This window comes from Coccidioides immitis (assembly GCF_000149335.2).
Source record: "Coccidioides immitis RS genomic scaffold supercont3.3, whole genome shotgun sequence".
Taxonomy (NCBI): Eukaryota; Fungi; Ascomycota; class Eurotiomycetes; order Onygenales; family Onygenaceae; genus Coccidioides; species Coccidioides immitis.
In genome coordinates this window covers 3,241,873-3,257,272 of record NW_004504308.1, presented here as the reverse complement: position 1 = coordinate 3,257,272, position 15,400 = coordinate 3,241,873, and the positions used below count along the sequence as shown (strand labels likewise).

Sequence of the window (15,400 nt, the reverse complement as noted above, 5' to 3'; positions counted from 1 at the left end):
TGACCTGTACTGTAAACGCAACGGAACCGAGCGAGATTTAAAGGTCGAAGCGTAGCAGCTTTGGCATGGCTACTTGCATCCTTATGTAAATCACTCAGACGTGGGGTCGAGTGTTTGGGATTTAAACTACCATGTACGGAGTAGACTCAAGTCTATTTCCTAGAATAGCCCTCAGGTCAGTGGAAAAAGAGCTGCGTTGATTTTCAAACGTCAAATGTGCCCGGCGATATAAGATCTCCTCCAGGGATATGCCTTCATGGAATCATAAGGAGAGAAAAATAAGGCGCTCTCTGTAGCCTGCAAGCATGCTCGACAAATGATATCTTATCTGGAGTGGATCATCTAGAAATGGAAAAGCGACTTCGCCTTTAAAGCACATGTCAATAATCTTTCGTCTCAACCATTGCCCTGAGAAAATTTCTCAGGCAGAGGATCGCTGCACCATGCTACTGGCAATGTTTGTCGCTGTGGTACTGTACATAATTTATGCGTACATAGCATCAAGCCAGTCAGTTTATCAGAAAATAGTTGTCAGTGTCTAACGTAGTATTAAGAAAACGCATATCAATGTTAGGAGTTCTCTGGAGCACTCGCCAGAAGATTTTAAGGTACCTAACTAGGTGAGGTCAGATCTAGACCCGCACTTATGTTTTTCCGGCTGCTGGCTGGAGTGGACGGGATGAACCCAAGATGTGCGCAACGACATTTCAGCAAGCTCAGAATATTTTAATTTGTTATAGACAATGAAAGTTTTGCAGAGAACATCTTCTATATGGGCCCGGCCTTCCTATATTTTAACGGGAATAAGGGCAGAAACTACACGCGCCCGGGCTGTCCATTCCTCAACTTTTAAGTCTGCCGTAGCGCATCCGATAAATGTTCACGGGCCTCCCCCAAAAGCTCCAGTCCCGTCACCGGAGTATAATGAACGGATTGAACGACGCAGGAAACAATCGGAATTGTTAAGACAAGACAAGGATACATCAGCGGCGAAAGGAGGAGCAGCAGGTCCTCTGCGAAAACGGTTCTGGAAAGATGTCCACGTGAAAGAAGCAGCCGGTGAAGCGAACTCTATAACTCTAAGTATTAATTTAGGACGCACGGTTTTAAACTGACTGGTCGGTATATAGAGGGTTACCAGGTCCTTTTAGATTCTCGACCGATACGTACCCCGGCCAAAACTATCCTGAATATACCACGTTCGAAACCTCATCTTGCACATGCGATAGCGCTCGAATGGGACCAACTCGTGTCGGCTCAACAAGCTCTGAGACATCACTTAATCCCCTTGACTTCTCTCACTGCACGAGCTGAAGACATTGTTCAACAGGACTCACGGGGCGAGAGTACTATCCGAAACGAGATTATGCGAACATTGATGAGATACCTTGACACCGATACCCTTCTGAGCTGGGCACCGCAGAAAGGGCCCTACGACATTGACAGCACAGAGGGAGCTGAAGAAGCTCCTAGATCGCTCCGAGATTTACAGATCCGCACCGCTCAGCCGATCATCGGATTTTTAACAACCGTCGTATGGCCAGGGATTGAAATCAAACCCGTTCTCGAAGAGGATAGCATCCTGCCAGTTTCCCAACCCCAGATGACGAAGGAGGTGATTCGCGGATGGATCACCGGCCTTCCGGCATATGAATTGGCGGGTTTAGAGAGAGCTGTCCTTGCCAGCAAGAGTTTGCTAATCGGGGTGCGGCTCGTTGTCGAATGGAGCGAGCATTTCCGCGATCTCCAGCCGGGGGGAAGGAGAACCTTTGGCATTGAGAAAGCCGCCGAGGTATCGAGTCTCGAGGTTAAATGGCAGACCGAGCAATGGGGGGAAGTTGAAGATACACACGACGTGGAGAAGGAGGATTTGAGGAGGCAGCTTGGGAGCGCTGTTCTCTTGGTGAGTGGGGAGCGGAGGTGAAAGTTCGCGAGAACCGGAAAAGGCGCCCTGCAAGTCAAACGTTTCCCTCACGGCCCTGTCGACAACACGAAATAAACGCGGCCATCTTCTATTCTTGACTGTGTGTAAATAAATCCTGATTCAAACTCGTGGATTTTACATTGATTAGGCATGATTATGCGGGCACAGTGCTTGTCGGCAACTACGAGTGCTCTGTATATTTCGTAGTTAATGTGTAGTTCAATCGCATAGTTAACCATCGAGATCGGAGGACCAAATGGGACGGCATACTCCGAAGCATTCATTCCATACGGTGGACGCAGCTGTGAACCTTCTTTGACCATTCGACGGCTTCTGGTTCAAGAGCGGCCATGCTCACGAAACTTGGCGGCTGTTATTGATCGGCTCCGCAGGCGCTTCATCGTCAAACGCGCAGCGCCAGCAATCCAGACTTAACCGCCAAGGCCTCGCCCCCCTTACCATCACCACCCGATCGCAGTTACTTCTAGGCCATACTTGTAAGCATTCTCAGCATGGAATCAATCCATTTATCCCTTCTGTGCTTTTGATTTTGCAAGGATACCACCTCTTTGGGGATATTTCAATCCTCGACTTTACCCGTTTACCCGTTTATCCGACCGTTGTGGCCGCCCTCCGCCTTTATGACCTTTGCTTGCCTTCGCAGAAGTTGTGTCTGAACCGCAAATACGGGATCCGAGGGTGAATCCCTGTGGAAACGGCGAAGATGGGAGACAAACATGAAGGGTAATGCCCAGTTCTTTTCTTTCTGCATTCCGTCGTTCGTGTCCTTCGGAACTACCTGTATTGTGCCACAGAGGTCCTTAGGTCCTAACCCGGCTTGACCCATGGCTCCAAACTTACTCAGCTTCCATCTTATAGGCACAAGCGCTCAAAGAGTGCGCTGGCTCTCTCCATTCTCCATCGCGATAAGTCAAAGAGTGACGATGGTAACGATGATAAGCACTCAAATCTAGACCCCGGTTCACCGATATCGACCTCCCCCTCCCCTGTTCACGAGTCCCGCCATTCGTACTCTGCGTCAATGAGTTACCTACGGCCATCAAGGCGAAAAGCAGAGGCGGAGGCCACGAGCAGCCAGAGCAGCAATAAATTGCCGTGCGAGAGCCCCGAGAATCCTACAGATTTAAGAGACAGGTTGGATATGAACACAGCTTCCACATCAAATGTCCCAGCGGGTGGTGCTCTGTCGATAGAGCAATCCGTACGGACCTTTCGGTTGTTTGAGATCCTACGCGATGGAGACACAACAGCCATATCGAAGGCAATCAAGGAGTGTCGAGATTCTGAAACACAAAACACCATAGCGCTAGGAACAAGCATCCTTCACCTAGCAATCCAATGTGCAGAGCCTCAAGTCGTTGAATATGTACTTTCGAATGGTGACGTTGATGTGAATGCTAGGGATCGTGATGGAAACACCCCTCTTCACTTGGCAGCGCAGTTGGGACGACTATCAATTGTGAAAGAATTGCTGGATCGTCCAGATATCAATGACGGTATCGCAAACTTCCATGGCCAGACTCCTCTTGACCTCGCCCGGACGCCCGAAATTTTCCAGCAGCTCCAGCTTTCCCGATCGCTATTTATAGAAGCGAAGACTCGAGAGATCCAGTGCCTAGTGGCACAGGGTGATTACGAGGGATTGGAAAATTTGCTGGTCGACCCACGAGTTCAAGGAACGGTCGATGTGAATAGCTTGGACCTTGTGACAGATCGCACGACAGCCTTGACCGGTGGAACCTTGCTGCATGAAGCGACAAGGAAGAAGGATTCAAGGCTAATCCAGATCCTGCTGATGAATGGCGCCGATCCTTTTCGCCGTGATAGAAAGGGAAAGCTTCCACAGGATGTCACAAAGGATGATCGTACAAAAGCCATCGTGAAGAGGTCACCAGCTGCCGTTATCGCTCAGCAGGGAATCCAGGAAAGGTCCATTCTGGGAAGTAGTTCTGGGCATGGTGGTGATGTGAGCATTGGAGGGAAAGACGCCCGTGAAATGAAAGGGTACCTCAAAAAGTGGACAAATTATACCGGAGGTTACAAATTAAGATGGTTTGTGTTGGAGGATGGGGTTATGAGCTACTACAAACATCAGGGTTGGTTGTGTGCTTCGACGTAGGTGAAAGGTACGCTAACATATGGTAGATGACGCTGGCTCTGCATGTCGTGGCGCGATCAATATGCGTATTGCAAAGCTTAATATGGATCCCCAGGACAAGACCCGATTTGAGATTCAAGGAAAATCCTCTGTCAAGTATCACCTGAAGGCGAATCACGTTGTGGAAGCCAAGAGGTGGTTTTGGGCATTGAATAATGCCATTCAGTGGGCAAAGGATGAAGCGAAGGAAGACGACCGGCGACGGACGAGAGATGCTGAGGTTCTACGACAGGCAAGGATGGACCAATTTGGACAGGTACAGGATAATCAAACCGACACGGGAAGTTTCACCAGTGGCAAGGGCAACGGGAAAACACTCGCCCCTCCGTCCTTGGGCCTCACACCTAGCGGATCGAAACTAAGTCTCCAGCCTTCCAGAGGCGCCTCAGAAAGCGGCGTCGGGGATGAAGAAGGGTCGGTCTCCATTGCCCTTGATCCCACGTACTCGCAGCCTACTATCGACCGTATTATCAGTCAAGCCACTATACCCGCTGAAGGCGATGTGGATGATGACGACTATGGTGATTACGATAGCAGTCGGGAAGTCAAACCATCGAACAAGGACGCGTTCAACATTACAGCACAGTCTGTGAAACTGCAACTAGATCTCTTGGGAACTGTCTCAGCTGCGTTACAGGCCGAAAAGGAGAAAAGTCCTAATACGACAATTTCAGATCCGTCTATAACCCAAGCCTTAACTACCTATGAAGGAGCAGTTAGCAATTTGAACTCCCTTGTACTTGATCTACTTAAGATCTCACGAGATCGCGATGCTTACTGGCAATATCGCCTGGAGAGAGAAGCCGATGCGCGGAAAATGTGGGAAGATAGCATGGCTCGTATAGCGCAAGAGCACGAGGAGCTTCAGAATAGAATGGGAGAGTCAGAAGACAAACGCAAACGAACAAAGAAGGCTTTAAAAGAGGCCTTAGAAAGCGCATCTACAGTCCCCAGCTCAGGTCCTTCACACGTCCAGATATCAGACGTGGTCGAGGTTGTTAAGGAACTGGCTTTGGACAAAGAATCAATTCAGTCTAAGCCAAGTGGTCATGAACTGGTGCGTAGGAGGTCGATCTTGGATGAAATAAGTGCTCTGTCAGAGAGTGAGGAGGAAGAGGAAGAGTTCTTCGACGCAATTGATGCTGGCGAGGTTGAAGTTGTTATTCCTCCAAAGCCGGAAGAGGTACCGCCTGCCGATTCTGATGTTCGAGCTCTAAAACAATTAGAGATTGAGCCGTCATACAAGGGATATGAGGACCCAATACGCAAACGTCTAAAAATGGACGATGACAATCGACCAAAAATTTCGCTCTGGGTAAGCCAAACTTGACACTTCATCTGGCTATCCTACTCACATTTGATCATTTTAGGGCATTCTTAAATCGATGATTGGAAAGGACATGACCAAAATGACGCTCCCTGTTTCATTCAATGAGCCCACCTCGTTACTTCAGCGTGTGGCAGAAGACATGGAATACACCGATCTCCTCGATGTCGCCGCCGATCGGGCCAATTCTTTAGAGCGTATGATTTACGTTGCCGCATTTGCGGCCAGTGAGTATGCTTCGACAATTGGACGTGTTGCTAAGCCATTCAACCCACTTCTTGGGGAAACCTATGAGTACGTACGGCCAGACAAAGGTTTCCGCTTCTTCATCGAACAAGTCAGTCATCATCCACCGATTGGTGCCGCCTACGCAGAGTCGGCCAAATGGGATTATTACGTGAGTGTCTCTTTTATGCTACCTATAGGAGACACGCCTTAACATATTTGTCTCCAGGGCGAATCAGCTGTAAAGTCAAAGTTTTACGGTAAATCTTTTGATATCAATCCGTTGGGTACTTGGTTTTTGAAACTGCGCCCGGTTACTGGTGGCGAAGAGCTTTACACTTGGAAAAAAGTCACTTCCTCGGTAATTGGCATTATTACTGGGAGCCCGACCGTGGACAACTATGGTCCGATGACGATCAAGAACTGGACAACCGGTGAGGTTTGCAACCTGGACTTCAAGCCACGTGGCTGGACGGCATCATCCGCCTACCAGGTTACCGGCAAAGTTTTAGATCGGGATGGTGTTCCAAAATGGAGTATTGGCGGGCGTTGGAACGACAAAATTTATGCACGACACACACCAGGATATCACGAACCAGTGTCAGCACCGCAAAACGACGCATCGGCCAATCCGGATTCAGCGCAAGCCTTCTTAGTTTGGCAAGCGAATCCACGGCCGACTGGGATTCCGTTTAACCTCACACCTTTCGTTGTCACTCTTAACGCGATACCAGAGAGCTTAAGACCATTTTTACCTCCTACAGATACCCGTCTACGGCCAGATCAACGTGCCATGGAAGACGGCGAATATGACTTTGCAGCCACAGAAAAACACCGTGTCGAAGAGAAACAAAGAGCTAAGCGCAGAAAACGTGAGGCCAAGGGCGAGGAATTCGTCCCCAAATGGTTCAGCAAGGGCAGATGTGGCGTCACTGGGGAAGAATACTGGGTTTATGGCGGAAAATACTGGAAATGTAGAGATACGGGTGATTGGAGCTTGTGTGAAGATATTTTTTAAGAAACACTGTCCAGAGGGATTTATTGTTGCCCTACGGAATGGGTTTCTGCGAGATTGCATTCTGTGGTAGTCATAGCATGGGCACCGTTTTCGTGAAGCCATTTTGTGAACCGCAATTGGCGAACTTGAGTGACAGATACATGGCCCATTCGGCTAATATAACATAGCACGTATATAGGTCAATACCCATCTCATCGTTGTGGACTTGAACGGTGCTTTGTCTACAGAATTGAGCTTACAATCTGGCCCAGCTCGGGGCTTGCCGGGCAGCCAACAGAAGTGTCACGTGATCATGCTCTGGGCCGACCTGAGATCTGCTGAATATCGTCGCAAAGAAAAAGTGGGTGAATATCGGTCAATTACCACACTCAACAATTCCATGACAATGGTGGTAGAATTCACCTGTCAAAGGTGTGCTCAGGCGCTCCGCCTTGGAATCAGAAGCCATGTTCCCACAGCCAGGATGAAATCGATCCCTAACACCCGGTCTTATCACTCGAACACCATTTTCTCTGGACGCCGAAAGCTCCAGCCCAGCATCAAGCATGGATATGTCAACGTTCAGGGCCAGATAAAAGGAATCGCGTCTGCTTCCAGATCTCAAGCTACCGATGCACCCTCTTCTCAAATCCAGACAAAACGTCAGGCGTCCAGATCTGAGTTCGAGCGGCCCATCCTCCGTGCGAATAACCTCTTCCACTCCTATACAAACTCTCCTTCTCCGGAGATCAGACGTCGCGCGGCATTCATCAAGCAAAATGCATTTTGTCCTCATCCCAACCACCGGCAAACACGCGTTCCGCAGTCTCCGCATGACTCCGAGTCTAGGAAAACCTCCGACGCAACCAGTCAAGAGCCAGCCCCTGCACAGTTCGAATGTCCCGACTGTGGGGTCCCGGTATACTGCTGTGAAGAGCACTGGATGGATGATTTCGAAGCACATTTGGAAGTGTGCGAGACAATTCGACAAATCAATGAGGACGACCATGATTTGGTTTCGGGTCGATTTTTTACAGAGTTTGACTATCCCGGCCGACAGGATGACGATTTCGTAGTTAATATGACGAATTGGGATACATTCTTGTATACGAGGGAGTTTAATGCGGTAAATGATGATAGGTGTATGCGGCAGGTTACGAGACTATTGACATATCCGGTGACTATTGCGAGTGTATTGCATGAGCTAAGCCCCTATGATATTCGGAACAATGGGAGACTCACGACAGAGGGATTAAAGAGTCTTGCTGGTTAGTATACGCAATAGCAAAGCCAGTACCCTGTTTATGAAGTTACTAATGTAGAAATCAGCCCTCCGATATACCCTTCATCCGCCGAAAACAGGTGAAGGAACGGATATGTCGGGCCTACGACTCCATGCTCCGCCAGTTAGAATATTCGTTCTCGGAGCCCGTGCCGAGTCCTCTCTTCCACGAGACGTCTGGTTACAGCTCACATACCTCTTCCCAAGAGCAAGCATCAATCTCATCTTCATCGGCCCGGAAAGCATGGCAAACAGAGATGACGAATTCCCACTCCCGGAACGAACTCCGAGCAATCCCTTCGGCGGCATCGTAGAAGACCGTTTAGGACCGCAACTCAAGATAACAACATATGTGGACTACTTCCATACCATGCATCGCGCAAACATGTTCCAGCCCTATGATCCTTACTTTGACTGCTTCATGCTTTTCCATCCTGGTCTGGGTCACCCTGCAAGCTCACACGAGTGGGAAGAAACATTGCCCCACCTCCTTGAAACAAAAGTACCCATTCTCTGCACGGGATACACTGAATGGGATATGCAGAGAGACCTGAATTGGGTGACAGAGAAATGTGCCGGTGAATTCGATATCCTCCTTGAGCCGGGAGAGAATAGGTTCCGGAGCTTGAGATGGGATCTGAACGATTTAGATCCGCATGATGTCTCTGCCGGAAACTGGGGTGTTTGGGGTTTTAGAGGAAAGAGGTATGCTTTCGGGCTTTCTGTTCATTGTTCCTCACACTCCTATGCTAACCATCTTCTTCTGTTCAGATACGAGGCTACCCTAAAAGACTAGATCCTTTTCATTTGATTTTTAGTTTGGAGTACAGGGAGGACATCCAGTTCTACTTCGGGACTTATGAAGGTCTCTTTGTCGCATTGGGGCACCGTGAATGTATTGTAATTGGCTTCCTTATGCATGTATATTACCAGCTCCCCTCTGCCTATAGCCAAATGCTATCCCAACTTCAACAGCGGTTGTTTAAAGCTAATTTTGCATCATCTGACTACTGTGAATATCATTAACCATAGCAATATACTGCTCGACGTGATCATGAGGAGCATCATAATAATACATATGTACAAGACCCGACACCACCTTGTTTACTATCCTTGCATCAGATTAAGGCGACGAAGCAGGATCCAAAAAATCACAAGCATGGAGACAACATTTCGAATGCGACTGCAAGCCGAGTTGCCTCTGCCCAAAAAAAAAAAAAAAAAAAAAATGGGTATAAGCCATTTAGCGAAAGCGCGGGTATCGTATCTGGCGAACGTAGGACGGAGCACAGCAAAATAAACAAGAAATAAAACATCAAATCCCCTCCCTATCGCGTAGTTACATGCCTCGAGTTCTGACTTAGAGGAGCGTCACAGTCGCCAGGACGATTGCTACCATGGACCAATAACCGCTCAACTTCAGAAGATGCGGCAACATAAGCCCGGGGGCCATGTTGGTCGATTCTCCGGAGGGAGCGGTAGTCCCGTTGGGCAGAGTGCCATTAATATAAATTCTTGTTGTGCCGTTGACCTCCACAGTCTTGACGATGGAAGAATTGCGTGGCAGCCCGTTCTGATCTGTGTCGTTGAGTATGGACTGGATATAGGTGCTATTGTTATTATCATCGCATCCGCACACGGAGTATTGTTGGCACAGGCAGATGATCGGGATGTTCTCGTCCATGCCACTCGTGCGATTGCGCCAGTTGAAGTCATGATTGGACTGATAGGCGTAGGCTCCGAATAGCCAAAGCCCCGGGAAAAAGGCGAGCAGCGCCACTGGGAGGAAAAATGGCAATAAACCGGTTGGAGATCGCCTGCCAGCTGTGTAGGGAACTTCCGCACCTCCGGCGTAATTGTTGCCGCCGCCGTAACTACGAGGGCTACCGGATCCTCCGGGCGACGTGCCACCGGCATTGCTGGAATGCGGAAATAATCCATCGTCAGCTTTTCGAAGTCCAAATCTATCGCACTGATCGAGCCTTTGTAGGACTAGAATAACGCACCTTGACGGTCTACTACCCGGGCTACTAGCACCACCTCTGCCGCCGGGGCTTCCGCCACGCCCACCACCCCCCGAACGACCTCCAGATCCTCCACCGCTGCGGCCTCCGCCTCCACCTCGTCCTCCTCCACCTCGTGCTCCTCCTCCTCCACCTCGTCCTCCTCCTCCACCTCCGCCACCCCTTCGCTTCTCCAACACAGGCAGTTTAGGAGCGTCGATCACGGGCGCATAGTGGCCGCTTGCCTCAGCTTCTGTTCGACTGAGGTCCGTCCGGAGGACTCTGCGTGATGTGACGGAGAGCGAGGAAGAGAGGAATAGGAGCAAGCCAAGCGTAAAGCTCGATTTTATTTTCATACTGTCAGTATTTCGCGTATGCGCGCGGCATGCAAGTATGCGCCCAATGGTTTTGCAAGAATCGTAAGCACTCCAATCCTACAGCCACAGAATATGTAGTTACTTGGAAAAAAAAAAAAGGAAAAAGAAAAATGTTCGTTCATATGTTGCACCCTGATGAGCAAATTGTGGACAGTAAAGCAGGATATGTTGTTGGAAACAACAAGCAATGCCTGTTTTTAAATGACAAAACAAAGCTCTCGCTCAGTGAGCGGTCAAGACAGGGCCGTGTTGCGGACAGCTTGCGGCCAAGGCGGCGATGCAAACTCAACTCTCTTTGTTCCTCCGAAGCTCAAACTTACCGCGGCGTGGCGAAGCGCAAGGTTGAACCTGGCCAAGCGCAACACGGGGGCGTATCGCGGGTGATGACGGCCAAGCTTCCAATTCGGATTCCAGAAAATGTCAAACAGCACCGCTAGCTTGTCAATAAGTTACCATTCAAGTTAAAAACAACTCTACTGACTGTTCTACATACATATGTGTGATGATCAGGTGCTAGGATTTGGCACCAACTACGGAGTACAGATTGCAGAGGCAGATTTTCAAGTTGCTCATGCATGAAACAAGGCCTTTTGAAGGGCCATCAGCGTCAGCCATGTGGTTAAGCCTGTCATGACCATCTCAGGTTGAACTTTATGCTCCATTTCGGGGCTGAATACCGACAAATTGCACCGCTGTAGGCATGCGAGTAGTCCATAGACGCTGCTTGGAAACAAGATCCTTTTTAACGCCTGGACTATCCCGACTTCTCGATAGATCACTAGAGATTGTAGGGAGTAACAGCTTCATCATTGCAGCCCACTGCTCAACAAAATCAAAATAGTTCCCCCTGAAAGGCCAACACAGCGACCACCCGAGTGATCGGGCAAGGCGGCCACGAAAAAGATTGTTATCCCCACACTTGACCTCCATCGAGACCCGCATACCCCGTAATCTGGCTCCAATTCAATATAGAAAACGAATACTCTGTGCAGCCCATACAGGGAAAATTCAACCTCGAATGCATGCGCCCTGCTTGCGGGGGCACATCAGGTGAAGAGGGATCCCTCGTATTTCTTCCCGTCTTCACCACAAAAAATTGGTCATAGATGGTTGAATATACAAATAGGGATGGTCTGAGGCATAGCCGAGTTAGAGTGTGATCGTCGAGTAAGCAAACTTATGTTGTATATACGTACCTTATGAGGCTCTTTCGTGCTTAAAAGAAATATAATCCACAGGCTTTGATCTACATCATCGGATTGATGTCGAGGAAGCATGTGGACATGCTTAGCGACTAGGATAAATACCAGATTGCCAGGTGTTTGCCGTCAGTGGTTTTGAAAGCAGTTCGATTCTGAATCATATCATTCCCTTGTCACTTTTAACTCGAGCTCTCACAGGAAGATGGTAAAGGTTAAGTAGTTGGATGTCCGCCAGTATGGAATCTACCTTACTCACTTCTATGGCTTATCGACGCGCTCGATCATATTTAACAAGGTCAACGGCCACAAGCAGGGAGGTGCATCATTTCACATGCAATAAGGTACGCTACCTGCTACCCTCTTAGACAGTGCGATTTAGTGACCTTTTTTGGGTGGGTGGGGCAGTGTATCTCAACATGGCTAAGTAAAAAACGGGGATATCTAACTGCCAGGTATCAGGACTTATGCGGACCGCTAAAATAACTTTCTGCTGGTTTATAAAGCCGAAGGAAATTCATCCCGTCAAGGCCTTGGCGGCACATAGTTCCCTAGAGTAAGGTAAAGCCATACTCGAGACCGAGGCTGTAAGCACAGATGCTCGGGATAACGGCATCAGTTTTAGATGAAGGCCCTGAAGTCGAGGTGCTGAGCAAACAAGAAAATCTCTCGAAGTGCATGGATGAACCGTTGATTGCTTGATTGAGAATGGGAGGCTCAGTACGGAGTAGAGAATGCCTAATTCAAGAATGTTCGCAACGGCTTGGTATAAACGTATGGATGCCCCGCTCTCAAATAGGCTGGCATAGAGCAATTTTCCCTCAAGGATAACCGAGTTACTTGAGGGCGAATAACTTGGACGTTATGCAGATCGTTGACCCAGGGGACGATGATGCTTTTTCGAAACATCATCGTCGAGCTCCTTATCAAAAGGTACCCTCAAGGATACAGAAAATAGAATTATGGACTAAAGAAATACACAAAATAGGAGCTGCTTCGCGTAGGGGAGAGAAAAGTGCCGTCAATGTAAAGGTCTAAGGATGACAAGAAAGATAGTCAGTCCCCTGACATCTTCAAGTGCAGTAAAACACTCCACAAATTGGTTGATTGAGCAAAACCCCAGAAATTTTCACATAGCCCACCACAAGATGTTGCATTAAAGACTTCTTGACCGTCGTTATTCTGTCCTGTTGAAGACTTCAAGCATGGGTAGTTTGTCGTGTCGATGTGGCAATAATAAGTTACAAACAGAACAAACATGTCATTTCTTCCAAATCAATCTCTCGTCGCCTTTGCGGACGAAAAATTCAATTTGTTTTTGTCTCTGCACTGACTGACGGGACTCACGCTGCTGGCTTACTGAGCCAGTGACGATGTGCCGACTCTGATTAGGCGTAATTATCACATCTTTCAAGCTCTCTTCTTATTCTTGACTTGCTGCGAATCACTGACGTCTCTAGCAAGCCAACCGAACCTTTCAATTCACTACGGAGTACAAATGTCGCAAAAGTACGGAGTAGCCTTCCCCGATAACTGACGCTGAGTCGTATACATCTTCCATGGAATCGATTTCAATAGCCAACAAAAGCGAATGCAGTAGCCTTTATGAGGGTTGTTGCGATCACACGATCATCGAATATCTTTACACATAGGAGCAATTCTTCAAACTCGGCTGCTCTAACGCAGGTTTCCCATTACCTTCTGCTCGTTGAGTGGAGCGGCTAAAGGGACAGCGTCCTTACGAGCCCTTTCATTTGAAAGGACAGCGAACACATCTGCCCGTTTTGTGCACGTGTAAGCTGGAGCTGGGTGAGAAACAAAGGCAGACCCCTTTTGTGAATAGTGGTCTTTCGAGTTGCGAGAATAAAAATGGAATTGAAATGTCTCTAGCAAATCGATTCCATTAAGAGCCTTCATAGTTCGTGCTATTTGCTCTTCTTGGTCCTTCGCGGGACCAAATCCCATAGAGAGCATGACTCCTTGCGCTTCTACATTCCAAGCAATCGTATGTCTGGTTTTGCCAATCCAATTCCAGTCTAATTTTGTATATATATACACATCCAGCTATGAAAACACAAGTTCTATATGGCGCATATCTCAGAAAAATCATCACAGCTTGCTTGATTTGGCCCCGGATTGTTCCTCGTCAGGAACTTTAACAACCACCTTTCCCCATGTTTCCCTACCCCCAAGAGCTTGTAACGCCCTCGGTACGGACTCGAGGCCAACAAAGGTTTCGTCTTTGAAGCTGGTCCCTTTAAACTTTCCTTCCTTCACCAAGTCAAATATTCCCTTCCAGACGACACCGACGGTTTCTTTTTCGAAATTTGCATACTGGCCCCAGTGCAGCCCAACAAGACTTACATTTTTCAACAGTACACGGTTCAACGCGACCTTCTCGATACTTCCTGCCGCAAATCCGATAACGAGCAATCGTGCATTCCAGGCTACGCACTTTAGGCTCTGATCGATCATACCAACAGGATCGTACACAATATCGACGCCAGCCTTTCCATTACCTGTTCGGTGTTGCGCACAAAGCTTCTTCACGGCATCAGGCCATTTGGGTTCCCGATAATTGATCGTGTAATCGGCTCCAAAACTCTTGGCAACCTGTCGTTTCCTCTCCGTTCCCGCTGTAGCGATTACTGTAGCCCCTTTCGCCTTGGCAATTTGCACTGCGGCGAGCCCAACGCCACCCGCAGCCGCGTGAACAAGGACCCATTCACCCTTCTGCACGTTGGCACGATGTACAAGGCCACCATATGAAGTGGGCGCTGTGATAAATAGCCCTGCGGCATCTTCGAAGCTCCATCCCTCTGGAACGGGGAGTAACGAGCGCTCCGTTGCTACTATGTGTGTAGCATATGCGCCTTGGCTGGCGCCAAAGACGCGATCACCAACTTTGTATTTCGGAGATTTGTTGCCGCTAGGGGTACTGAGGACTGTGCCCGCAAACTCCGCGCCGGAAATCCATGGAAGTGGCGGCTGATTCTGGTATTTGCCTTGAATCTGGAGAAGATCGAAGAAGTTGGTTCCAGCGGAATGGACTTGGATCAAGTATTGATCTGGGGAAGGAGAGGGAATCGGCAGGGTTGTGACCGTAAGGTCAAGGGGTCCCTACGTTAAAAAGTTATTAGGACAATGCTTTTTCAGATGCATCCCGGGATTGCAATGGTGCAATCATTCCCGTGTACGCACGCTCGGGAACTGATGTGCTTACCTTGACGTATTCTCTCACTTGAATCGCGCGCATTCTTCCCGAGTTGTTTCCGCTGAAAGAATTCTAAAAATTTCTTGAATGAAAATAATTGAAGCTGATGTTTCTTCCCTTTCCCGTTTTTACCTCAGATCGAAGTTGCCGCTCGCCCTTAAATGGTCTTGTCGCTGAAATTCTGATAAAGCTTGGTTATCGCGCACGCGGGGAAGATGCCGAGGCTCACTGCCCCGGCGTTCTGGTGAATGGCCCCGGGAAGCGCCATAATAAGCGGCGTGCCGGCTAAAATTTCCCTAGAGCACGGAGTACACCAAGCTCATTCGGAGAATAAGCGCATTGCTGAAACCATGATGAAGATAATGTTTAACAGGTATGGCAATGTCATACTGATTCTCTGAAGAAATTGATTTCCATATTCTATCGCTGTTGGAAGGCTGGTCGCAGCTGAGTGTACTTCAGGAAAAGATGAACTGCTAGAAAATCCATCATGAGGAGGCATAAAGTAGCATGACCATGACAATAATTCAGGCCTCAAGCAGTCCAGAGCTCGAAATCTGCTCTTTCTTGAGCTCTTTGTTTGCTTATTTGTTTGTCTTGCCATGGTTAATGAGTCCTAGATGTCTGCAAAAAAAAAAAAAAAAAAAAAAGAAAGGAAAAAGAAAAAGAAAAA

At 48.4% G+C, this 15,400-nt stretch overlaps 6 protein-coding genes across 6 annotated transcripts; 3 read left to right on the top strand and 3 right to left on the bottom strand.

The window, feature by feature from the left end:
• Window positions 1-720: 720 nt before the first annotated feature.
• On the top strand, window positions 721-2,201 carry CIMG_07725 (mitochondrial molecular chaperone). The gene is made up of 2 exons (XM_001240561.2): window positions 721-1,059; window positions 1,131-2,201. Exons 1-2 carry the CDS (start codon window positions 744-746, stop codon window positions 1,922-1,924), a joined length of 1,110 nt encoding a protein of 369 aa, XP_001240562.1. The 5' UTR covers window positions 721-743; the 3' UTR covers window positions 1,925-2,201.
• A 238-nt stretch (window positions 2,202-2,439) lies between these two features.
• CIMG_07726 (oxysterol-binding protein) lies at window positions 2,440-6,883 on the top strand. Its single transcript, XM_001240562.2, has 5 exons — window positions 2,440-2,668; window positions 2,804-4,041; window positions 4,091-5,418; window positions 5,474-5,827; window positions 5,885-6,883. Exons 1-5 carry the CDS (start codon window positions 2,649-2,651, stop codon window positions 6,671-6,673), a joined length of 3,729 nt encoding a protein of 1,242 aa, XP_001240563.1. The 5' UTR covers window positions 2,440-2,648; the 3' UTR covers window positions 6,674-6,883.
• Window positions 6,884-6,965: 82 nt separating this feature from the next.
• Window positions 6,966-8,911, top strand: CIMG_07727 (uncharacterized protein; the record flags this gene model as incomplete). The annotated part of the gene is made up of 3 exons (XM_001240563.2): window positions 6,966-7,920; window positions 7,982-8,639; window positions 8,706-8,911. 3 exons carry the CDS (start codon window positions 6,966-6,968, stop codon window positions 8,728-8,730), a joined length of 1,638 nt encoding a protein of 545 aa, XP_001240564.1. The 3' UTR covers window positions 8,731-8,911.
• A 383-nt stretch (window positions 8,912-9,294) lies between these two features.
• CIMG_07728 (uncharacterized protein) lies at window positions 9,295-10,293 on the bottom strand (the record flags this gene model as incomplete). Its single annotated transcript, XM_001240564.1, has 2 exons — window positions 9,295-9,853; window positions 9,941-10,293. 2 exons carry the CDS (start codon window positions 10,291-10,293, stop codon window positions 9,295-9,297), a joined length of 912 nt encoding a protein of 303 aa, XP_001240565.1.
• A 2,791-nt stretch (window positions 10,294-13,084) lies between these two features.
• Window positions 13,085-13,487, bottom strand: CIMG_12008 (uncharacterized protein; the record flags this gene model as incomplete). Its single annotated transcript, XM_012358532.1, has 2 exons — window positions 13,085-13,153; window positions 13,212-13,487. The coding sequence occupies 2 exons, from the start codon at window positions 13,485-13,487 to the stop codon at window positions 13,085-13,087; spliced, it is 345 nt and encodes a 114-aa protein (XP_012213955.1).
• A 29-nt stretch (window positions 13,488-13,516) lies between these two features.
• CIMG_07730 (alcohol dehydrogenase) lies at window positions 13,517-14,871 on the bottom strand. The gene is made up of 2 exons (XM_001240566.2): window positions 14,737-14,871; window positions 13,517-14,633 (listed from the first exon to the last, which is right to left on the bottom strand). Exons 1-2 carry the CDS (start codon window positions 14,767-14,769, stop codon window positions 13,623-13,625), a joined length of 1,044 nt encoding a protein of 347 aa, XP_001240567.1. The 5' UTR covers window positions 14,770-14,871; the 3' UTR covers window positions 13,517-13,622.
• Between the last annotated feature and the right edge of the window lie 529 nt (window positions 14,872-15,400).